The 25,866-nt window shown below is 44.3% G+C and overlaps 1 protein-coding gene across 1 annotated transcript in view; it reads left to right on the forward strand.

The window, feature by feature from the left end:
• Positions 1 to 25,866, forward strand: part of armc2 (armadillo repeat containing 2) — a 100,642-nt gene that overhangs the window by 22,367 nt on the left and 52,409 nt on the right. The window contains exons 6-9 of the mRNA XM_033021967.1: positions 7,975 to 8,051; positions 17,001 to 17,108; positions 17,672 to 17,847; positions 20,020 to 20,122. Coding sequence (XP_032877858.1) covers positions 7,975 to 8,051; positions 17,001 to 17,108; positions 17,672 to 17,847; positions 20,020 to 20,122 — 464 coding nt within the window. The remainder of the gene's footprint in view (positions 1 to 7,974; positions 8,052 to 17,000; positions 17,109 to 17,671; positions 17,848 to 20,019; positions 20,123 to 25,866) is intronic.

Genomic DNA, 25,866 nt, shown 5'->3' on the forward strand with positions numbered 1-25,866 from the left:
ATGATAATAAAACACTCCTGACTCTTGTATCATGACGGAGATAAGAGATGCTTAAACATTGAGTGGAGTTGCTGCTGATGTGCTCTGATGACCTTGGGCCTCACCGTGGAATAAGAATGCCGCTGTGGTAGAGAGCTGGTGCGTGTTTGTCACATCTAACAGCAGCAAATTATCAGATGGTGGAAGAGGTAGCGGAGGAGAAACAAGAGGAAATAAACCTCTAGTGTGGGTCACATCGCTGTTGTTCAAAATAGTGCAGAAATTTGCTTAACCACCTTTGTGTGTGGGAGGTGACCTTTGCTTATTTCAGACGCCCAGCATTCAATTTTGACTCCCACGTATGAACACGGTAATTTGAGTAGCTTCGACCACGGAGTTTGAAACAGCCCGTTCGCGGAGCTCGGATTCAGCCGCGGGATTGACTTACTTACCATCACCCGGCGGGGGCCCAACATCGGAAGCCTGGATCGCCTCAGCGCAGAGGGAGAACAAGGAGGGAAGAGTCAAAGACTTTAAGACTTTTGCCTTCCATCACAGTGAGGAGGTGCCTGGTGAACTCACTGTGGTGGATGTTAAATTTGTGTTTATTGTGTGTTTTTGTTATTTTATTATATGTATGACTGCAAGGCATGAAATTTCATTCAGACCGGAAGGTCTGAATGACAATAAAGGATACTTTACTTATGTGAGGGTGATAATTTCATAAGTTCTAGAATTAGGCTATTTGGCCTATCAAGTCTACTCCACCATTTAATCATGGCTGATCTATCTTTCCCTCCCAACCAAATTCTCCTGCCTTCTCCCCATAACCCCTGACCCGTACTAATCAATAATCTGTCAATCTCTGACTTAAAAATCCCCAATGACGGCCTTCTGTGGCAATGAATTCCTCACATTCAGCACAATCTGAAGAAATTCTTTCTTATCTCCTTTCTTGTTTCCTGTTTCCCCGAGTATATAGGGGTATGAACCAAACACAGGCTCTGTGCCTGTGGACGACACAGTGGAGTAGCTTGTAGAGCACATCCTTGGGTGCTTCCATGTGCAGTTTGCATGTTCTCCCTACGGCTGCGTGGGTTTCCTTCGGGTGCTCCGGTTTCCTCCCACATCCTAAAGACGTGCAGGTTTGTAGGTTAGTTGCCTCCCTGTGCATTGCCCCAAATGTGTAAGGAGTGGATGAGAAAGTGAAACAACATGGATGAACTAGTATGAACGGGTGATCGATGGTCGGCATGGATTTGGTGGGCCGAAAGGCCTGTTTCCATCTTGTATCTCTAAACTAAATAGTAAGATTAAACGAGAACTTACCAGTTCGAAGTTTGATCATTATTTTATGAGGAGTACATTGAAGGAATACGTGAAGAACCCCGCCAGGACGCATGCGTGTCATTCTTCAAAGCAGCGGTGTGAAATCACAGATAACTGTAATGACTTAAACATAGTAAGATTAGAGAAGAAGATACCAGTTGAGTATATGATCAAGGGTGGGAGCGGAGGGCACGTATTCCCTCAACGTACTCCTCATAAAATAACGATCAAACTTCGAACTGGTAAGTTCTCGTTTAATCTTACTATTTTACTTCGGAGTCACGTGAGTGACTACGTGTAGATTTTAAAGCTCTGTGATTTAATGCCGTGGAAACGAGTCCATGCATCACATCTGCCTTGATTATGGGAAGAATAGTGTTAACATTATTAGACATGAATTCGACGTTGAAATCAACGATAAATTTATTAACACCAAATTATAGCCCCTATTCATGAGGTAAAATTATATTACAGAACTTAAAATTGTTTCTGCAAATGTTCCAGGTTTAATTACTGGTTTGTGATAAAATCGTTGGAAAGTTTTCTCCGTTGACCATCCTGCTGTCTTGAGGATTTGGTCCATCGGAACATCCAACTGCATAGCTGCCGATGTAGCTGCAGCCCTGGTGGAGTGAGATTTAAAAATGTTAGTATCCACTCCAGCCTTTATTAGAACCTGTTTCAGCCATCTCGAGATGGTCTAGACTGTCACTTTTTTGTGTGGTTGTTTGTGGCTGATTAAAAGTGCCATTTCTTTGCATCTGATGATTTTTGTATACTCCATATATAATAGTAAGTGTCTCACTATACAGAGACGATCATCTGTCGGGTAGGCCCTAAATTCTATTTTAAGGCCTGCTGACCCCTGTCAGTTCTGCTTGACTAATTCATTGATGTGAAAAGTTAAGTTTCCAGATGAAGAAGTCATGTTGTCCAGTCTTAATTTATGTAGCGACTGTACCCTTTGTGCCGTGACCAAGGCCATCAGCATGACTGTTTTCAGTGTCAGTTTCTGTAGGGACAGAGCTGTAGCCGGAGACCAGTTCCTTAGCATGGTTAGTACAATGCTCACATCCCATATTTGGGAGTACCTGGTTCTCGGGGGATTGACATTAAAAATTCCCCTCATGAGTTTAGTTACCAGGGGGTGTGTCCCAACAGAATGCTGCTCTGTTCCTTGCCATAGGTATGTTGACAGAGCAATTCTGGCGCAGTTGATGGCACTATAACTGAGCCCCTCATCGTAATGGAGGCCTGCCAGGAATTCCAGAACAGACGGGATGTTCATTGATCTGTGGTTGATGTTGTTGTTGTGACAGTACATTTCCCATTTCCTGATGTACACCAGGTACTGTTTTTTGGTGGACTGTCTGTGGGCCGCTGAAATAATGTCCACTGTTCGGTCCGTCAGTCCCAGATGCAGTAGAGGGGCTTTTAAACTCTACAAATTAATAAGTGCATATGGTTATGACATGGGTGGCTTTCCCTTGTTACGGGATGAACCAGTAAATTTGGTCTATGCCGGATGGTGATGCATGGTTCTAATACCATGTTAAGTATCACAGGGAACCATGGTTGAGTAGGCCAATCAGGTACTACCAAAATACCAGACGCAGTCTTGCTGTATTTTCCTTAATACCCGACTGATGAGGCAGAAAGGAGGGAATGCATAAATAAACAATCTCCCCCAATGCAGCGAAAATGCATCTGTCGCCGCTGCCCCAGGGTCTGGTTCCCATGAAACATAGTTTGATAACTGGTGATTAAGCCTGGATGCGAATAGATCGATATCTGGTGTTCCATACCATGCTGCAATATCAGCAAATACTTTTTATCCAACATCCATTCGGTGTTTTCATTAAATTTGCGTGACCTGGTGTCTGCCACTAAAGTTAGTTTACCTGGTAGGTAGGTAGCTGATATCCAAATATTTTTCTGGATACACCATTGCCAAATTGTGTTGGCCAGATTGTCACATGATGTCGATTTGTTTCCACCCATGTGGTTGATATATGCTACCACGGTGGTATTATCAATTTGTAGTCTAACATGCTGGTGATATAACCCAGAACAATATGACTTAAGGCCATGGAATGCACCCAACGTTTCCAGGTAATTTATGCCCAGTGTTTGTAATAATGATGCCTCCTGTGCATTCCATCTACCTCAACAGCTGGAGATGGAATTGGTAGCACCCCAACCAAGTGCACTGGCATCAGTTTGTAGCACCATAGACGGGTTGCTGATAATGATTGGGTTGGAACAATGCCGAATGTTATCTTTCCACCATTTTAGTTCCATTATGGCCTCGGTTGGTAGCTTCATTGGTCTGTCAAAATGACCACCATTAATTTTGAGTGCTCGTATTTTTGCCCTCTGTAAATTTTGATAATGTAAAGGTCCGAATTGTGTGGCTGGAAAGGCAGCCACTATTTTGCCAATTATTCTTGCTACCAATCTGATGGATGGTTTACTGATGTCAATGAGGTTACTGCAAGCCTCTGTTAAGGCTGTAACCTTTTCCTTAGGCAAAGTCACTGACATGTGAACTGAGTTAATGGTGAACCCCAGATAATCCATTGTGGTAGAAGGCGTTAATTTAGATTTAACTGGATGGATGATAAAACCCTGGTTTTCAAATAATTGTTTAGTGGCTGTTACCGTTTGTTTAGCCAATTCCAAAGTTTTGCCCACAATGAGTATATCGTCTAGATATGCCATCACCATGTGTTTTTGTTTCCGCAGAAACGCTAGGGCTGGTTTCAAAATTTTTGTGAACAGCCTGGGGGCTGATGTTAGGCCATTAGGTAGTGCTCTGTACTGCCAGAGCTGACCCATCCAGTTGAATTTTAAATAACATCTGCGGTCACCTCGTATAGGTACTGAATAGTAAGCATCTTTTAAATCGATGCTTGCCATGTAGTAATCTTTGGAAATCAATTGCTTAGCAGTAACAAAGGTTTCCATCTTGAAATTAATATATTGTACGAAAGTATTCAAATTAGTCAAATCTATGATGATGCGACAACCACCATCTTTTTTGTTTTTGATAAAGATATTGGACACGAATTCCATTGATTCGTGTTGGGTTTTTTCAATTACCCCTTTTTCATAAAGCCGCTCCAGTTCAGCGTATGCTTTTGATTTTTCTTTGCCTGAAAGCATGAACTTTCGGTTCGGTACATGTTGAACTGGAGGGTTATGTTTATGTATAAATTCTATGGTATATCCCTGGATACTGCTTAAAATATAAGTGTCGGTAGTTAACTTATTCCATGCATCCAGATAGAAGTGTAATCTCCCACCAACCTCCATGCTCCCTTTAATTCGTAAGGAACCAGACCCACCTACCTCCATGGTTACCAGTGGTAGGTTTACTTTTTTCTCGGTATACTTCGTGGACGTTGAGGCGCCGGTGTCTGGGTCTGTGGTTGGGTTGGTGTTGAGGGTTTGCGCATTTTCCAGGAAGACCGGTCTGGGCCATGGCCTAAAAAAGACCGATGTTCAGTGTACCTGGCCTTCGAGCTTTCACCAGTTTGTCTTGTTCGACTGGTGGGTGCGTAAGGGTGCTGTTTGTGGCCGAAGTAGGTTTTAGCTGATGTTGCTTTGATGAGCCCCAGGGCTTTTGCCTCCTCATCGTGTTCTTTCACTTGTTTGGATAGATTACCTCCAAATAGTAGAATTGGTGGTTTAGGGGTTCCAGGTTTGCACAGACCTGCAAATTTAGGGTCTAAAGCGGGTTGGATGGCACTCTTCCTAATACAGGTACTGTTTATTTCGTATTGAGTGTTACAGAATAAAGCAAGTGCATCCTGTTGATCCTGTGACATGTCTTTTTCGTCTATTGTTCGGGCGAAAGCTGTAATTCCCGCTGTTAGGACCTTCAGTACTTTTTGGAGTTTCAAGTCCCTGGCTCTAATTGCTACTCTGACGTGTTTCCATATGCACTGGTTTACAATGGGAACATTCAGTGATGTACAGTTCCCTGGTGGTAAGTGTCATGCCGTGGTGTCCATTAATGCCTGTCCTTGTAGCTGCTTAAATGACATATAGTCAATACTGGCAGCAAGTTTTGGTTCCAGGTTTTGGCCAGTTAGGTCTGGTTGTATGAATTGGGACACCATGTCCAGTAAATTTTCGTTTTCTTGCACCCCTCGCACACTTGGTGATTGTTCTGCAAACACCTCTTCAGGGTCAGCCCAGAAGTGACCCCCAGTACTTAGGTATGTTGCAAAGCCTACCTGAAGCATCGCTGAATATCTGCCGCTGAGGTTGTGCGCGATTTTGGCGCCGTTTAGAGGGGGCGGGTTTAAAACGCGATTTTCTCTAAGCTGTTCCAATCGAAAATGTTCAGCCTAGTTAATTATTAACGAAAAATCGTTGGAAGACCCCGTCGCAAAAGCTATTATTAGGTTTAAAGGCCTTGAATAATAGTTATAGTAGTTTAAAAATCAATCTTTAAACCCGCGACCGTCAGCAACCGCAGGGTCTCATAAAGAAAATAGCAGAAGGTAGGTTGTATATTTTTACATTCAAAAGGGCTTCTAAAGATCCCTTTATACAAAGTTTAATATTGCGAGTAGCTCAATTTGGGCCCATTATATCGCGCAGTATTTTTCTCGGCATTTGAGGCACAAATCTACCGCAATGTGAACGTTCTAAACCAGCGCGTTCCACAGAGACCCACTGGAAAGCTGATTTAAATGGGCATTTATTTACAGCAATTGAACACTGAATTCCTTCCATTTGGCCTATAAATTAATGTAAATGAGATTTTAAAATCATGTTTTATTGTGAATTATTTGTGAATATTATTTGGACATTTAGGCTATTTAAAAATGTTAATCATTTATTAAGAAATGGATAGATGTTTAGATCTAGTAATTGAAGTCTGAAATTAGCTACAATTAGGTAACTAACTAATTATATGCTTTAATTTCAGGTCATCCAAGTAAGATTATTTTATATTTGTTTCAGAATGCTTCAATCTATGATAACTGAAAATTTCATTCAGTTCTCTTAATTTTTAAGAAAGTTATGGGCTTTTGACTGTTCACGATCACAACTTTTTTGTTATGTCCATAGAAAATCAATAGGGAACAAGATGCTAATTTCTGAGTATGAAAATGGCCATAACTTTTTAAATACTTGAGATATGAAAGTGAATTAGATGTCAAATTAAACTTATTTTTATGCTTTATCTGATGGGATAAATTACAGACTTGATTTTTAAAATCTCAAAATTTTGTAACATTGCTACAGTACTCCCCTCTGACGAGGGAGAAGCACTGTGCAGCCCTACAAGAGGTACTGCTGTAGGACTTACAAATTGCCCACAGTGACTAGCCTCCATCTCCCGGAGCCTGCCACGTTGGAGCATTTGCTCCATCAGCCGCTCAAACCGGCTCCAATGCTCTCGGTCACCGTCCACTCGCGGCTGCTCCCTAAGCCGCTCCAACCGGCTCCAATGCTCATAGTCACTGGCCGCTCGCGGCTGCTGAAAGTCGGACTCATCGGAGTCAACGACTCTGTCAGATTTTTGCTTTGCCTTACCGCCCGGCCGTGGTGTAGATCTGGCCGGTGCGGGGGCGAAGTCGGGCACAGCTGTTCCCATTACGGGCGATTCGTGTGCCGTTGGCCGCTGCTGGCTGCCCGCAACTCCGCGGTCCTCCCCCGCCAGCTTTGTCGCAGCCTTCTTATTTCTCTTTGTCCTGTCCATTGGCTCCACCTGTAACACAGTAAGTGGAACAAAAAAGAACGCAGAATATTCCTTACCTGCAGTTCCCGGCTTTTAAATTCTGCCGCTGAGGAGGAACGTCGTTCCACCTGCATGACTGTTTCGCTATGCGTGTAGCGATATGACACGCATGCGTCCTGGCGGGGTTCTTCACGTAGTCACTCACGTGACTCCGAAGTAAAATCTATACTAAACAGGCAAAAATTGGACTAGCTCAGGTAAACATCTTGGTCGGCATGCATGAATTGCGATAAAGGACCTGTTTCTGAGCTGTATGACTATGAATAAAACAGCAGGTAAGTCTTCTTCTTATCGAGTCCACACACAAGACTAGAAGTTGCTCAGCCAGAGCTGAACACACTTCTTGGCATCTGCATACAATGGTGTCTGTCTTGTCACTTCTTGTGCTTCTTGTGCGTGGTGGTGGAAAGATTGGTGGAAACAGGGCCGCGACGTGAACGCTCTTTCCTTGACCCCAGCAGGTCAGTTAATTGGCCTCGGTAATTTGCCCCGAGTATATAGGGAGAGGATGGGCAAGTGGGATAACATAGAAGTTATGTGAATGGGTGATACAAGATAATACTCTACATAAGTACAATCAAGTCGGGCACAAATACAATAGATAGAGCAAAGTGCAGAATACAGTTCTCAGCATTGTAGCACATCAGTTCCATCGACAATGTTCTCTCTGTAACCGGGTGAGTTTTCCCCGGGTGCTCCGGTTTACATCCACAGCCAAAAACGTGCAGATTTTTAGGCGAATTGGCCTCTAAAATCACCCCAAATGTGTAGGGAGCAGATGCGGAAGTGGGATAACGTAAAATGTGTGGGAACGGGTCGATGTGGACTCGGTGGGCCGAAGGGCCCGTTTCATAGCTTTATCTCTAAACTAAACTAATCTCTCAAATATTTTTGTTCATCTGTTTCAGTGAATTTGTTAAACAAGATGTTGGACTTTCTAACAGTCCTGGAAGCACTGAAAATATCAAGGAACCAAACAGATCAGGTATTTCTTTATATAGGAATATTCTCGTTGAATGCAATTAGCAAATAAACATTTAATTAACAATTATTACATTTATTCTGGTCATCAAGATTGGTGGCAGCTGGTAACACTCCTCATCTCTGGGAAATTATATTATGAGAACAGGTTCCATTCAGATACCTGGGAACATGCGATTAGGCTGATACTTCAGGATGCAAAACTACATAATTGAATTTCGGAGGTCAACTAGCTGATGTGACCAAAGTCATAGAATCTTTACAGCGTGAATGGAAGCCACTGAAGATAATAGAACCTCCTTAAATCGTCTTGCCTTGAATGCTTAAATGTATTACGAATCATTGAATTCTTTGTACACAACCCTTTCAGAGATTCCTTTCCTTTTCCTTTAAGTCCGCATATAATAATTGTGAGAAACCGGGAACTGCACGTGCTGGTTTATCAAAAAAAAAATAGTGTTGGAGTAACTCACCAGGTTAGGAAGCATCTCTGAAATACATGGATAGATGTTGTTTCGGGTCAGGACCAGTTCGTAATTCAGCAGGTCAGATAACATCTTTGGAATATATGGTTAGATGACGTTTCAGACCGCGACCCTTTTTCAAAAGGTCTGAAGAAGTGTCACGTCCCGAAATGTCGTCTCTCCATGTCCACCAGTGATGTTGCCTGACCTGCTGAGTTACTCCAGCACGTAGTTTTATAATTATTGTGCCATTTATAAAGCTAGTTCTCAATGAGTGAAGGAACATTTTTACATTTTTCATCTACTTACGTGAAATAGAAATCGGGGTGACCAAGTTAAATATAAAATTCAATGAGTTTATCACTTTTAAATTCATATACAACCAAACATTAAAAGTTCTGTGGTACACAAAAAAGCTGGAGAAACTCAGCGGGTGCAGCAGCATCTATGGAGCGAAGGAAATAGGCAACGTTTCGTCCCGAAACCCTTCTTCCTCCTTAAAAGTTCTGTAGACATTAAAAGTTCTGTAGACATTAAAAGTTCTGTAGACATTTAAACCCAGTGAGTTACTCCAACACTATTTCTTTTTTTGATTAACATTTTTAATTAATGTCAAGTCAAGTCACATTTATTTATATAGCATATTTAAAAAAACAACTCTCGTGTGTCAAAGTGCTTTGCATTTGTATAAGAATAGTGTAACAACCAAACTACATACATATAGTCCTCACTCAGAGGACGTCAAGAAAGGCTTGGGAGTACAGATGGGTTTTTAGTCTCGACTTAAAGGAGTCGATGGAGGGGGCAGTTCTGATGTTGTAATGAAATGTTATTAAGTATATTTGCACGGTTAGTCAAGTATAGAAAATAGGTGCAGGAGGAGGCCATTCGGCCCTTCGATGAACTACTTAATATATTAATATTATCACTTTTAATATTATTATATTAATATTAATATATTAAGTAGTTGCCATTTGAGCCTAATTTATACAATTTGGGGAGAAACCTGCAGCAGTGTGGAATCACTCCTATTATGTATCAGAAGTGTTATTGGCGATCCTTTAGTAATTTCATAAATGAAAGCTAGAGCTGCTGCAAGGAAGCCTGTACTCTCACCTTTATACATGTGCAAAACACATCATGTATAGGGCCCAAAGGAACATAGGAAAACAATCATTGATTTCCTGTGCTGTTCCGTATAAATGAGTATAATAATGTCTATTTCTTCCTGTATCTGTGTCTGCTGTTTCTATTTGTCTCGAGTTTTGACTTTGAAAAAATGTTTCTCCTCTCCCTCGACCAAATTGACTTTCAAAAAGCCGCAGATTATTTGGCAATGATCACTCTCATTAGTGAGCTAGTTTTGAAGAAACTCAAAGCAGTCCTACGTTACAAAAGGGACAATATTTCAAAGGTATTATAGTACACGGTTGCAAGTTCCACGTTTTCACCCCCTTTAGATAAAGGAAGTATTTTATCTGAAATGTCCATTGGATTTCTTAGTGACTTTTTTATGTTAAGCATCTTTAGTTATGTTCTTAGAATAAAGGGGAGGTCATTTAAGACTGAGGAGAAAAAACTTTTTTACCTAGAGAGTTGTGAATTTATGGAATTCCCTGCCACAGAGGGCAGTGGAGGCCAAATCACTGGATAGATTTAAGAGAGAGTTAGATAGAGCTCTAGGGGCTAGTGGAATCAAGGGATATGGGGAGAAGGCAGGCGCGGGTTATTGATAGGGGACGATCAGCCATGATCACAATGAATGGCAGTGCTGGCTCAGAGGGCCGAATGGCCTCCTCCTGCACCTATTTTCTATGTTTCTTCAGTGGAAATGTTCTCTCTATATTCACTATATTATACATAACTGTTCATAATTTTAAAGATTTATATGAGGTCACATTTCAGATGCCTTTTCTCAAAGGAAAAGAGACCCAATCTGTTGACGTTCGAGAAACAGGCCCTTCGGCCCACTGAGTCCATGCTGACCTGCTATCACTCCCGTACACTAACACTATCCTACACACTAGGGACAATTTTACTATTTCACCAAGCCGATTAGCCACAAATCTGTACGTCTTTACAGTGTGGGAGGAAGCCACTGCTCCCAGAGAAAACCCACGCAGGTCACGGGGAGAAAGTACAAACCCGTACAGGCAACACCCGTAGTCAGGATCGAACTCTGGTGCCGTGAGGCACCAACTCTACCACTGCACAACCGTGCCGCCCTATTTGGTGAAAATGTTTTCTCCGTATTAATTATATCATAACCTTTCATAATTTTAAAGATTTCTTTGAGGTCACTTTTCAGATACCTGTTCTTAAGATAAAGGGTGTGCAGCCTTGCATTTCTTGATTCTTCCCTGAACCCGCTTCACTGCCTCTGTACCCTTGAGTATGCCATACACTTAAGTGTGGTGTCACAGATTTAGCATAGCTACACCAAGCTTAAAATTAAATGCCAGTGCAATGCCATTGGATTTACATTATTCTACTCAAAAGTGAATGAGGAAAATGGGCTTATCTGCTGAGAGTTAGCAGACTTGCTCGGCTGGATGGTTTAGATCAGTGGTTCCCAACCTGTTTTAGCTCATGGCCCCCTTGGGATCTTTTAATTTTTCTGTGGCCCCCCCTGACATTATTAGTGGAAAAAAAGTACTTCAATATTATACCTTCCATAAAAATATCAGTCTATTAGTTGCACATATATTCTCTTTTATTCTATTCCACAAACGTCAAAAATATTTCAACTACATAGATTTAAATTTATTAGAACTGAAATTTAGGAGGCAACAGGGTGGTAGCTCTGCGGCCCCCTTCATTGAACCTGTGGGCCCCTAAATCCCAAAACTTTTCTGTGGCCCCCCTGAAATTTGCCATGCCATATGGTCTAAGGTTGGGAATCACTGGTTTAGATAGTCATAGAGTCATACAGCATTGAAACAGGTCCTGCATCCCAACTCGTCCAAGATGCCCCATCTAAGCTACTCCTATTTGTACGCATTTGGCAAATATCCCGCTAAACCTTTGATACCTGCACAAATGTATTTTAAATGCTGTTATACTACCTGTCTCAACTACCTCCCCTGGCAGCTCGTTCCACTTACTCACAACCCTCTGAGTGAAAAGGTTTCTCCTCAGGTTAATGTTAAATCTGTCCCCTCTCGCCTTAAACCTAGATCCTCTTCTTGATTTCCCTACTCTGGGTACTAGACTGTGCATTCATCTGATCAATTCCCTTCATGATTTTATACATGTCTATATGATGCCTTCTGTGCTCCAGTCAATAAAGACCTAGCCTGCCCAACCTCTCTGTGTAGCTCAGGCCCTCAGGTCCCGGCACCATCCTCTACTGTGCTGTTATGATTCTATGGTGATACCCAGAGGCCCATTTCACAATTCCTGTATCGTTTGACATGGTTTTATTTTTAATTATTCATTAACAGCACCTCCCATGTCTGCTTTGCCAAAATAATATTTGAGATTTGTAGAAATCATCTACACTATTTCATAATGTTTCACCCCAGATGTTGAAAACAGTGAAAACATTGACTCCAGTGCTGGGATTTGTATTGCTTATATTATTTCACTCAAAAGTCACCATTGCAGAATACTGTGGCGTCAGCCTAAACACGGGCCACTCATGCTCGAACCCTCGTCAGGAGATACGAGGGCGGGCACGTGACGTCATGGGCTAGAGGGAGTGTCCTAGTACTTAAGGTCTCTCACCTCGAGACCTTGAGGAGTCGACAGGTAGTTGAGCCCGAGATAACAACCTCGCTCAGCTACAGCAACATTGTATTATAGTTAGCGCACCAACCTAACGTGTCACCACTGAATAAAGGACTCTTTGAACCGGCCTGACGTCTCACCTTTATTCACCACGTATGGTGCCGCTACAATACTTTCATTTCTATGTTGATGCAAGGAACTGCATTTGCTGCTTTACAAAAATGACACAAAGCGCTGGGGAGTAACACAGCAGGTCTCAACATCTCTGGCGAACTTGGATAGGTGATGTTTTGGGTCGGGACGCTTCTTCAGTCTCTGAACTTCTTCACAGTAGACATATCTTGACGAGACTTTGCAGTGGAGCAGTAAAATGTAGACACAAGGAACAAGGATGTAGATCCATGGATACAATGGCGGCACAGTGGCGCGGGCGATAGAGCTGCAGTCTTACGGTGCCAGAGACACGGGTTAGATTCCGCACACGGGTACTGTATGTCCGGAGTTTGTACTTTCTCCCTGTGCCCATGTGGGTCTGCTCGGGGTGCTCTGGTTTCCATCCACACCAAAGAACCTATAGCGGAGCAAGATAGACCACTCCTGCTAAATGCAATGGGCTGACGTGTAGTACGCAACGAAACGGAACATGGGCCTTTTTTTCATCCATTTCCGTAACCGGACCCGACCCGACCCGACTCGCAGTGTAATCAACGTTGCGGGGGAACAGTTTGTGTTAATAAATTTAAATTCTGAAAATGAGGAGAAGACTTTTACCAAATAACTTTTATTTTTACGAGGATGTTTCCGTAACCGGCTTCCGGCTGCGCACTATTATCCTACGGGATCTTTGGTGCGGAGACGGAAGCCGGTTACGGAAATGGGGCCTTAAATTACCCATGAATCTGCCCATGACCGTACTGTCTTTTTCGTCGAGTGGACCATTTTGCTCGCTATAGGATCTTTGATCCACACTCCAAAGATATACAGGTTAATTGGCTTTGGTAAAATTGTAAAAAAATTGTCCCTAGTGTGTAGGATAGTGTTAGTGTACGGGCGATTGCTGGTCAGCGTGGAGCTAGGTGGGTCGAAATGCCTGTTTCCACGCCGTATCTCCAAAGTCCAAAGTATAAACTGCAGGTGCTGGTTTACGGAGTAACTCAGCAGGTCAGGCAGCATCTCTGGAGAACATGGATAGGTGATGTTTTGGGTCGAAACCCTTCTTCAGTCTGACCCAAAATGTGACCTATCCATGTTCCCGAGAGATGCTGCCTGGCATGCTTAGTTACTCAAACTCTGTGACTTTTATTTCTGTATTGCCTTTCATGGCCCCTTAATGTCACAATGCCTTTCACAACCAATGAAGTACTTTTGAAATGTAGTTACCTTTATAATGTTGTAAAATGACTGCTTTGAGTTCTCTCAATAGAACTCCCACTAACAGCAGTGTGATAATGATCTGATACGCTAAGGGTTTTTGCTTGGTTGGTTGTAAATTATACCAACTGTAAGCTTGGTTGAATGTCAATTATTAACCTGGCTAACTTCCCTGCACCTCTTTGCAATAGTGCCTTGATTGTTTTTCTACACCCACCTAAAAGAGTAGACGCCTTGTTTGAAGAGCCTGACCTGAGACGTCACCTGTCCATGTTCTCCGCAGTTGCTGCCTGACCCGCTGAGTCACTGCAGCACTTTGTGTCTTTCTTCAGGCCTTGTTTAAATGTTTTATTAGAAATATGACACCCGAAACGATGAAGTACGTGCCTGAGTGCTACACATGGGTAGCACTCAGCCTCGAATTTGTGCTCGTACTGTCTGATCCCGAGACGCAAATAGAAACATAGAAACATAGAAAATAGGTGCAGGAGTAGGCCATTCGGCCCTTCGAGCCTGCACCGCCATTCAATATGATCATGGCTGATCATCCAACTCAGTATCCTGTTCCTGCCTTCTCTCCATACCCCCTGATCCCTTTAGCCACAAGGGCCACATCTAACTCCCTCTTAAATATAGACAATGAACTGGCCTCAACTATGCCACTAACTGAGTCACAGCTGGCCCAGAATTGTCCAACTTTGTTCAAATAGAGCACAGAATAATAAACAGGACAGAAACAGGACCTTCGGCCCACAATGTTTGTGCCAAACATGATGCCAAGTTAAACTGATCTCATGTGCCAGTACATGATCCATATCCCTTTATTCCCTGCACTTCCATGCACCTATGTAAAAGCTCCATAAATGCCACTATCGTTACCGCCTTCACCACCATCCCTGGCAATGCGTTCCAGGCCTCCAGCACTCTCTGTATCCCACAATATCCATTAACCATTCCCCCTTTCACCTTTATAGCTATGCCCTCTAGTGCTGGACTTTTCCACCCTATGAAGAAGGTTCTGTCCGTCTACCCTATCTACGTCTCTCATAATTTTATGTACTTCTATCAAGTCTCCCACCCCCTTCGGCACAAACATAGAAACATAGAAAATAGGTGCAGGAGTAGGCCCTTCGGCCCTTCGAGCCTGCACTGCCATTCAATATGATCATGGCTGATCATCCAACTCAGTATCCTGTACCTGCCTTCTCTCCATACCCCCTGATCCCTTTAACCACAAGGGCCACATCTAACTCCCTCTTAAATATAGCCAATGACATTGTTGGGCAGAGGGTCAGTTTTTGTGCTGTACTGTTCTATGTTTTATTTGAACAAATTAGGACAATAGACAATAGACAATAGGTGCAGGAGTAGGCCATTTGGCCCTTCAAGCCATTCAATGTGATCATGTCTGATCCTAATTTGATCAATTAGTGTCGACTGGGCTAAATTCACTGGAATTTAGAAGGATGAGAGGATATCTTATAGAAACATAAAATGCTTAAAGGATTGGACTGGCTAGGAAAATGTTCTAGCCTGGAAAAATGTTCCCGATGTTGGGGGTGTTTAAGAATGAGGGGTAGGCCATTTAGGACTGAGATGAGGAAAAACTTTTTCACCTACAGAGTTGTGAATCTGTGGAATTCTCTGCCTCAGAGGGCGGTGGAGGCCAATTCACTGGATGTTTACAAGAGAGAGTTAGATTTAGCTCTTAGGGCTAAAGAAATCAAGAGATATGGGGAGAAGGCCGGAACGGGGTACTGATTTTAGATGTTCAGCCATGATCATATTGAATGGCGGTGCTGGGTCGAAGGGCCGAATGGCCTATTCCTGTACCTATTTTTCTATGTTTCTATTCTGGGCAGTGTAGTGGTAGAGTTGCTGCCTTACAGCGCCAGAGCCTTGGGTTCGATCTGGATCACGGGTGCTGTCTGTATGGAGTTTGTACGTTCTCCCTGTGGCCGCGTAGGTTTTCTCCAGGTGCTCAAGTTTCCTCCCACACTCCAAAAACAAGCAGGTTTGTTGGCTAATTGGCTTCGGTAAAACATTGTAAATTGTCCCTACTGTGTCCGTCTACCCTATCTACGTCAGGATAGTGTTACTGTATGGGGTGATCGCTGGTCGGTGCCGTCCCGGTGGGCTGAACGACTTGTTCCGCGCTGTGTCTCTAAAAGTCTAAAAAAATATATTAACCTCCGACGTTCCAGAGAAAACAATCCAAGGTTTTCCAATCTCTCCTAGTAGATGATACCCTATAATCCAGACAGCATCTGGTAAACCTTCTGTGCACCCTCTCCAAAAGTCTCCATGCCCTTCCTGTAATGTGGTGACCAGACCTTTGGCGCCGACCTGTAGGGGGTATGGCGTCTGTTTTTCATTTATTTTTTCTTATTTTTAGTTAGTTTAGTGTTTTGTTTTTAAGGAGTTCTTTTTATGTGTGGGGGGGGGAGGAAGAGGGAAACTAATTTTCAGGGTCCCTACCTGGTCGGAGATGCAGCTTTTCTCCGGGCTGGACTTTCGACCCGTCCCCGCGGCCTACCAGCGGGCCTGGAGCGGCATTTCCTGAGGAGACCGCCCAGAGCCTCGGCATCGGCATCGGCAGCGGCAGCGGCGGCGGCTGCGGAGCTGCGGGTCCGAGGAGCGAGGGGACCGCCCGGAGCCTCGGCATCGGCGGCGGCGGCACCGGCATCGGCGGCGGCGGCGGAGCTGCGGGTGTGAGGACGGCGGTGCAGCGCTGGAACGCCATTGCGGGGCGGGCGGTGCCTTGCCTGGGTCGCCGCGCTGGAACTCCGGTGAGCTGGGACCGGCGTTAAAAACAACGCGGAGCTGCGGGCGGGGGCGCTGAACTTTACATCGGGAGCCTGGGATCTCGCGACGAGATCGCCAGTTGAGCTCCATTCGGCGCGGCCTTGTCGGCTCCGGAAGCCACGGTCTCGAGTAGGGAGGCGGCCGTTCCAGGGTTCCCATGCCGCTGAGAGGACTCTCCCGACGCCGGAACATCATCACCCGGCGAGGACGGCCTGGAACATCGGGCCTCCGTAGAGGCAACTGTGGAGGCCTCAATAGGCCCGACTATGGGTGGACATGGGGATGGGACTGGACTTTGTGCCTTCCCCCATAATGGGAACCATTGTGGGGGGATGTTTTTATGTTAAAGCTATTTATTATTGTTATTTTTGTATTCTTTCTTATGTGCTGCATTGGCAAAAGGAATTTCACTACATCTAGGTGTATGTGACAATAAATCAACCTTTGAACCTTTGAGAACTGCTGGAACTTGCTGGTGGAGCTTGCTACTGCATGGAGTAATTGCAATATATTTTAGTTCAAAGTAAATTTGCAAGTTAACTTACTACAAGAAATTAACATTTCATATAATTTTGGGGCTTCAGAATTGAAGAGTGGCTCAAGACCACATGAAGAAGAAAGTGAAGAAGAGATTCTGTACTGGAATATGAAGATCCAGCCTATTCTTGACGAACTTAAACCTCTAAGCAGTGGTAGGTATATATATATAATTTAATCATTTGTAGGATTATTCGTCAACTGTCATCGGAAACTTATTTTAAGTTAGAAACAAGGAACGGTACATGCTGGTTTACCAAAAAAGACGCAAAGTGCTGGAGTAACTCAGCAGATCAGGCAGCTTCTCTGGGAAACATGAATAGGTGATGTTTCTGGTCGGGGCTACACAATTTGCAACTCGAGTTTCACAGTTTACAACTCTTTATCCTTTTTGGCCTTACAACTGTCTTTTCATCCCTGGCCTTTGTCCAACAATCTACCTATCAAACCCCCCTCTCACTTGTGTTTACCTATTACCTGCCATGATCTGTCCTGTCCCTCCTCTTTTCCAGCTTTCTTTCCCCCCTGCAATCAGTCTCGACCCAAAATGTTACCCATTCCCTCTATCCAGAGATACTGCCTGTCCCGCTGAGTTACTCCAGCATTTTGTGTCTGTCTTCGGTGTAAACCAGCATCTGCAGTTCCTTCCTACACGAAGAATTTATCTAATGCGTGCAGAGTATGTACAAAATAAAGGTATTACTTTTTTTCTGACTAGGCAACAGTGTGGAACATCTCTGTCAAACATGTTACAGACTCCATTATACACTGCAAGAGGGAAACATGCTAGGAAAAATGTGTAAAAGGAGAGCTCTGCTTTTGAAAACATTGTATAAACTGGTGGATCTTGGCTCAGACAAACTTTCCATCGAGCTCGCAAAACTCATATTAGCGGTAAGTTTCATTCTTTACAGAGTTCCATTCCTGGCCTATATCTAAGTTTAAGGACATGCACCTCAAATTCCATGACGAGGCTTAGATTCTGTCATCAGTGGCAAGTGAATGGAAGTCATTGTTAAGTACACTCCTGCTTACCTACAAACTTTCCATGATGTTGAGTTTCGAGTTTGGAGATGCAGAATGGAATCAGGTCCTTCAGCCCACCGAGCCCACACCGACAATCCATCACTAGTTCCACATTATCCCACTTCATTATCCCACTTTCTTATCCATTCCCTACACACTAGGGGCAGTTTACAGAGACCAAACGACTTCCAAACCCACATGTCTATGGGAAGTGGGAGGAAACCGGAGCACCCGGAGGAAACCCACGTGGTCACAGGGAGTGCCTCTACGGACGTGTACCCCCGGTCCAACGGCTGAAGTCCAGGAGAAGCTTTCTCAGCCATGTCCAGCCCCTAATAGCATCACGGGAAGAAACCAGACTCCAACTATGGACAAAAAGGCTTGAGGACGACCCCCCTCCTACTGACATGGGTATCCCTCCTTCTGAAGCCCTCCCTCCGGGCTCAGAAGCACCATGGGTCCAGTGGAAGACGCTCAACCGCCTGAGAACAGGAACAGGGCGATCAAAAGCTGCCATGGCCAGATTGGGCTATGAAACTCGCCAAACCACCTGTGAATGTGGAGAAGAGGACCATACAATGCAGTACTGCCTTGTCTGCCCCTTACTACCCAACCAGTGCAGCTCAAAGGATCTTGCACTGTTCAATAAAAACCCAAAGGACTGTGTAAAGGAATGGGAAACTGTCATATAGCCAACCAGCTTCAAAGACACGAAAAGAAGAAGAAGACAGGGAGTGCATGCTCCACACATCCAGCACCCGAGGTCAGGATCGAACCCGGGTGTCTGGCACTGTGAGGCAGCAGCTCTACCAGCTGCGCTACTGAGCCGCCCTGGATCCTGTTAGTCTTCGTCAGCTATTGAGGTACAATGACTTCTACAGGACAATGTCATCAAAGTGAAGGACCGCAGTTTGACGTACAGGTTAGAACTTTTCAGAGGAAATGTCCTGGACTTGAACATTTACCCTCTCTCCCCGCTGGTGCTGCCTCACTAGTAGAGCATCATAAGCACTTTGGATTTTTATTATGGCAAGTTCATAATAGCAGAATTGGGATATTTGGCCCATCGAGTCTCCTCTGACATTCAATCAGGGCTGATCTATCTTTCCCTCTCAATCCCATACTCCTGCCTCATTCCCATAACTTTTGACACCCTAACTAATCTGTCAATCTCCACCTTAAAACTATTCAATAACTTATCACCACAGCTTTCTGTGGCAATGAATTCCACAGATTCAACACCCTCTGACGAAAGAAATTCCTCCTCATCTCCTTTTTAAAGGCACGTCATTTTATACTGAGGCTATGGCCTCTGGTCCAAGACTCTCTCATTAGTGGAAACATCCTCTTCATATCCACTCTAAGTAAGTAAGTACGTTTATTTTCCAAGTATTCACATACAAGGAATTTGCCTTGATGCCCCGCCCACAATATGACATACAGTGACAGTCACGAATGACTCAGAAAACAATAAACATTAATAATAATAAAACATTAATGATAAAACACCATTGATCAAGCATGTGAACCAACAAAATACCAGATCAAAGGGAGGCTACAGATTTTTGGCTGTTGAATAGAGCAACTACTCGTGGATAAAAGCTGTTTTTATGTCTGGCTCTGGCAGCTTTGACAGTCTGGAGTCGCCTTCCAGAGGGAAGTGATTCAAAGAGTTTGTGGCCAGGGTGAGAGGGGTCAGAGATGATCTTGCCCGCTCGCTTCCTGGCCCTTGTAGTGCACAGGTCATCCACGGAGGGAAGGTTGCAACCAATAACCTTCTCTGCTGATCGGACGATTCGCTGCAGCCTCCAGGTGTCGTGCTTGGTGGCTGAGCCAAACCAGACCAGACTCTATCCAGGCCTTTCACTATTCAGTAGGTTTCGATGAGGTCTCCCCTCATACGATTAAACTAATGGGGGCCAGAGATTATAGAATTCCCAATTACCACTATATTGCAATTTTGAGAAGGCTATAATTAGTAATATTTGGACTACCATATCAAATTAGTCACATCTTTGTATTTGGTTTCTTTACTTCCAGCTGAAAGTAAGTGGAAAAAATCTTCTTAATGTCTCTAAATTGATGTTCAAAGTTAGCAGAAGTGAGAACAATGATGCTCTCTTCCAAAATGATGAAATCTTGGGTAAGTTACGTGTTGCTAAAAATACTTGCCTTCTAAAAATAGTCTTGGCAGGAATTGCTGTTGAGCAATGTCATATAATCTACAATTACTTGTCATATGTATCTTTAAAACATCGTGTGGTGTCCAGGACAAAAGAAATAGAAGTGGCTATTTGTTCCTCAAGCATGCCTTGCAGCTCAGTAAGATCCAACGTGACCCAATGCTTTATCTCTAGACGCTTTCATTCCCCTCGTGAAAATCTATGTCTCATTGGGTCATAGATTAGTCAAACAGTCATACTGCACGGAAACAGGCCCAACTTGCCCATGCCGACCAAGATAATAGACAATAGGTGTATTTTGTGTGTTCTGTTGCTTTTTATTGGTGTGGCAAATGAAATTCATCGTATGACAATAGACAAGAGTTGCAGGAGTAGGCCATTCGGCCCTTCGAGCCAGCACCGCCATTCACTGTGATCATGGCTGATCATCCCCAATCAGTACCCCGTTCTCGTCACAGTTTAAGGATAAGGGGGGAAATCTTTTAGGACCGAGATGAGAAAAACATTTTTCACACAGAGAGTAGTGAATCTGTGGAATTCTCTGCCACAGAAGGTAGTTGAGGCCAGTTCATTGGCTATATCTAAGAGGGAGGTAGATGTGGCCCTTGTGGCTAAAGGGATCAGGGGGTATGGAGAGAAGGCAGGTACAGGATACTGAGTTTGATGATCAGCCATGATCATATTGAATGGCGGTGCAGGCTCGAAGGGCCGAATGGCCTACTCCTGCACCTATTTCTATGTTTCTATGTCCCCTGATTCCTCTATCTTTAAGAGCTCTATCTAACTCTCTCTTGAAAGCATCCAGAGAATTGGCCTCCACTGCCTTCTGAGGCAGAGAATTCCACAGATTCTCAACTCTCTGGGGGAAGATGCACCATCTATGCTAGTCCCACCTTTAGACTTTAGAGATACAGCGCGGAAACAAGGTCCTTCAGCCCACTAAGTCTGCGCCGACCAACGATCACCCCATACACTACCACTATCCTACACACCAGGGACAATTTACAATTTTACTGAAGCCAACTAACCTACAAACCTGTACGTCTTTGGAGTGTGGGAGGAAACTGGAGCACCCATTTGTGCGGAGTTTGTGCGTTCTCCCTGTGACTGCATGGGTTTGCTCCAGTTTCCTTCCACAGTCCAAGTTTGTAGATTAATTGGCTTCAGTAAAATTGTCCCTAGTTTGTAGGATAGTGCTCGTGTACGGGGTGATAGCTGGTCGGCGCGGACCCAGTGGGCAGAAGGTCCTGTTTCCGTACTGTTTCTCTAAAGTCGAAAGAGTAGCTGAATAAACAAAAAGCCCTGTCCCACGGTACAATACAATACAATACAATACAATTCAATTTATTGTCATTTGGACCCCTTGAGGTCCAAACGAAATGCCGTTTCTGCAGCCATACATTACAAACAAATAGACCCAAGACACAACATAATTTACATAAACATCCATCACATTGCTGTGATGGAAGGCCAAAAAAACGTATCTCTCCACTGCACTCTCCCCCCCGATGTCAGAGTCAAAGTCAAAGTCAAAGCCCCCGGCGGGCGATGGCGAATTGTCCCGCGGCCATTAAAGCCACGCCGGGTGATGCAAGGCCGCACACCGGGTTCTTGGTGTTAGAGCCCCCGGCGGGCGCTCACAGAGTCCCGCAGCCATTCCAAGCCGCGCGGGGCGGTGATGTAGGCCCCGCTCCAGGAGCGCTTCAACCCCGCAACTCGGGCGGGAGAAGTCGCCGTTGCGGGAGCCCTGAAAAGCGGTCTCCCTACAGGGACCCGCGGGCTCCTGGTGCCGCTGTCCACCAGACCCGCAGTTGCAGCCTCCGATACTCCGGAGGTCGGGCCGCAGCAGCGTCCACCACAGCTCCACCCGCTCTGGACTCGGCCAGCTCCGCGACGGTGAGGTGAGTAGTCGGCACCGCTCCTCGTTGCAGCCCCAACGACAACGGAGACCCGACAAAGAAAAGGTTGGGTCTCCCGTGCAGGGAGAGATTTAAAAGTTCCCCCCTCCCCCCCCACACCACCCCCACCCCCCCCACACACATACCCCAACAAAAAATAACAAAAACTACATAAAAACATAGACATAAAATAATAAAAACGCAGACGGACTGCAGAGGCCGCTGTTGACGAGAGTCGCGCCGCCCACCGGAAACGAGTTTATTCCAAGAGTTGTCCCGAGTTTGCCCTGATTCGAACTCGGAGATTTACGGTAATGGCCACTCGTCGGTACTCGGGGCTCTCGTGGACATTTTTCATCATGTTGAAAAATCTTCACAAGTCTTCCCGTGCTTACCTGCCGTTAGCGAGTCTTCCCGAGTACCTGCCGTTAGCACTAAGAGACGTCCCCGAGCTCCGACGTACCCGCTACGTTCATTCTCCGTGCTTACCAAGAGTTTGATTTTTTTTTAAACTCGGGAGAGCTCTTGGAATGAACTCGTACCGTGGGACAGGGCTATAAGTCTTGGTAGGAATAGCTGTTTTGCAATGTTTTCTCTGTGGAGGCAGGTTCTCTGGATACTTTCAAGAGAGAGCTAGATAGGGCTCTTAAAGATAGCGGAGTCAGGGGATATGGGGGGAATGCAGGAACGGGGTACTGTTTGGGGATGATCAGCCATGATTACATTGAATGGCGGTGCTGGCTCGAAGGGCCGAATGACCTACTCCTGCTTCTATTGTCTATTGTCTATAACTATTAGTTCATAAATAGTACTAGAGAAGTTGGTGAGGCTAAAAGCTGATAAATCTCAAGGATCAGCATTCCTGAGTTTTGAAGGAGGAGGCTTGAGAGATAACGGATGCTTTGGTTATTATCTACTGGAAATAGACTGTGGAATTATACCTCTGGGCATGAATATAGCAACCATGGCCCCACTATTTAAATAAATGGAAGAATACGAAGAACTACTGACCTGTTAGCTGAACATGAGTGGTGAGAAAAATGCTGGAAGTTACGATGTAAGATATAATAACAAATACAAGTAACTGCAGATGCTGGTTTACTAAAAAAGATACAAAATGTCTTAGTTCAGTTTATTACCACCTGTACTGAGGTACAGCGAGAAGCTTTTTGTTGCATGCTATCCAGCCTTAGTTTAGATCAATGTCATTTGTACCGACATACAGTGAAAAGTGCTGGAGCGGATCAGGCAGTACCAGAACATGGATAGGTGACCTTTCTGTTTGGGACCCTGTGCCTGAAAAAGGGGTCCCAACCTGCAACTTTCCCTATCCATGTTCTCCAGAGATGCTTCTTGACCCGCTGAGTTACTCCAGCACTTTGTCTCAAAAAGAATAATAGGATTGAACAGAGTAAGCATGCATTTATGTGTAAGGAAGAACTGCAGGTGCTGGTTTAAATTGAAGGTAGACACAAAATGTTGGAGTAACGCAGTGGGTGAGGCAGCATCTCTGGAGACAAGCAATGGGCCACGTTTCGGGTCGAGAAATGGGTTCGGGTCGGGTCTCGAAACGTCGTACAAGCATGCATTTACAGGTTATCTCTGGTGTGATATCACAGAGATGTGTGACAAAAGACAATAGGTGCAGGAGTAGGCCATTCGGCCCTTTGAGCTGGCACCGCTATTCAATGTGATCATGGCTGATCATCCACAATCAGTGTTCTTGGGTCCCAGCAATCGATTTATTTCACAAGGGGAACAATTGTTACATTTTCAAGTTTGCTGATAAACTGAGCTCGGCAAGATTGTAATAATAGAGGTGGATGTAAAAAGGCTTCAGAGGGATATTGTCAATCCAAGTCAGGGGGTAAGAACATGACAGATGGAATATAATGCAGAAAAAGTGGACATCTTCTTTAATTAGAGTAATAGAAAAGCTGAGTTTTGGTGAAGTGGTGAGAGATTGGGTAATGGTGATGTTTAAAGGGTGGATGGTGTGCTAATGTATAAGCTGATATGCAGGTGCTTATCAAATCTTTTTCCCTTACTTAAAAATAAAATCAATGAAAAGGTCATTGAAATTTCCCCGGGATCACCATTAGTACCACCATTCTGAACTTTGTGGCACTTTGATAGACACAAAGCAGGAGTAACTCAGCGGGTTAGGCAGCATCTCTGGAGAAAAAGGCTAGGTGACATTTCACGTCGCGTCACTTCTTCAGAACGCAGAGTCTGAAGAAGGCCCCCGATCTGTAACATCACCTATCCTTTTACTCCAGAGTTGCTGCCCGACCCGCTGAGTTACTCCAGCACTTTGCGTCTATTTTGGTATAAGGCAGCATCTGCAGCTCTTTCTTTCAACATTCTGCCTTGGGTTTTACTGAAATGCATTGCCATCTGCTGGTATTAACTAGAAAAATACAAGCCTCTAAATGAAATACTTTAATTAGTGCCCTCATGAATCATATGCATTAAAAACTATTCATGTAAAAGATCGCTATGCTTTCTCCATTATTCTTTCTTTTTTTGCCTCCAACTTGAAAAACTGTAATTTTAAATTGAGATGAAGCATAGATACATAAGGAAATAGGTGCAGGAATAGTCAGTCCACTTTACCTCTCAAGCCTGTCCCACTATTCAATATGACCATGCCTGATCTGCTCCAGCCCTTATCTCTATTCTGTGTTAGTTCCTCTTGTGACCCTCAATTCGGTGATCTTCCAAATTCAACAAAAAAATTATCAGTTGGTTCCTGTCCAAGTGAGTTTAACTTTGCATATATTAATGGTTTGAACATAAACCATGCGACATAGATCAGAGGAGCACATGAACAGATGTTTGTGCTGAAGCATAATGCCAAGTTAAACTAATCTACCCTGCCTGAACCTGATCCATTCCCTACATATCCACATGGCCATCTAAAAGCCTGTTAAACCTACATATCCATATGAAACATAGAAACATAGAAAATAAGTGCAGGAGGAGGCCATTCGTCCCTTCGAGCCAGCACCGCCATTCATTGTGATCATGGCTGATCATGATCATGGCCATATCATTGTGATATGGCCATCTAAAAGCCTGTTAAACCTACATATCCATCTGGCCATCTAAAAGCCTGTTAAATTCTGGACGGCACAATGGCGCAGCGGTAGAGATGCTGTCTCACAGCACCAGAGACCCAGGTTTGATCCTGACCACGGGTGCTGACTGTATGGAGTTTGCACGTTCTCCCTGGGATCACGTGGGTTTTCTCCGGTTTCCTCCCACATTCCAAAGACATGCAGAGTTATAGGTTAATTTTCTTCTGAAAATTGTCCCTAGTGTGTAGTATGGAAGGAGTATATGGGTCATTGCTGGCCGCCGTGGATTCGGTGGGCTGCCCTATCTCTAGAAATAAAACTGAAAAAGCCACAGCTGTATCTGGCTGCCACCACCAGCCCTGACAATATGTTCCAGGTACATACCATCCTCTGTAAAAATACTTGCCCTACACATCTCCTTTAAAGTTTGCACCTTTCACCTTAAAGCTATGCCCTCTAGACTTTGATATTTCCACCCTGGGAAAAAAAAGGTACTGACTGCTTTTAAGTATGAATGTAACCCCAGAGGTTTGAATGTAACAGGTGTATTTGTTTTGAGGTGCATTATACTCTCCCCAACATCTATTCTATAATGCACATATTTAGCAATATTAGAGTCATGGAGTCATAGAGCATGGAAACAGGCCCTTTGATCCAACATCCATGCCGACCAAAATATCCCATCTACACTTGTTCCACTTGCCTGCGTGCGGCCCATATCTTTCT

Source organism: Amblyraja radiata, chromosome 5 (genome assembly GCF_010909765.2).
Source record: "Amblyraja radiata isolate CabotCenter1 chromosome 5, sAmbRad1.1.pri, whole genome shotgun sequence".
Lineage (NCBI taxonomy): Eukaryota > Metazoa > Chordata > Chondrichthyes > Rajiformes > Rajidae > Amblyraja > Amblyraja radiata.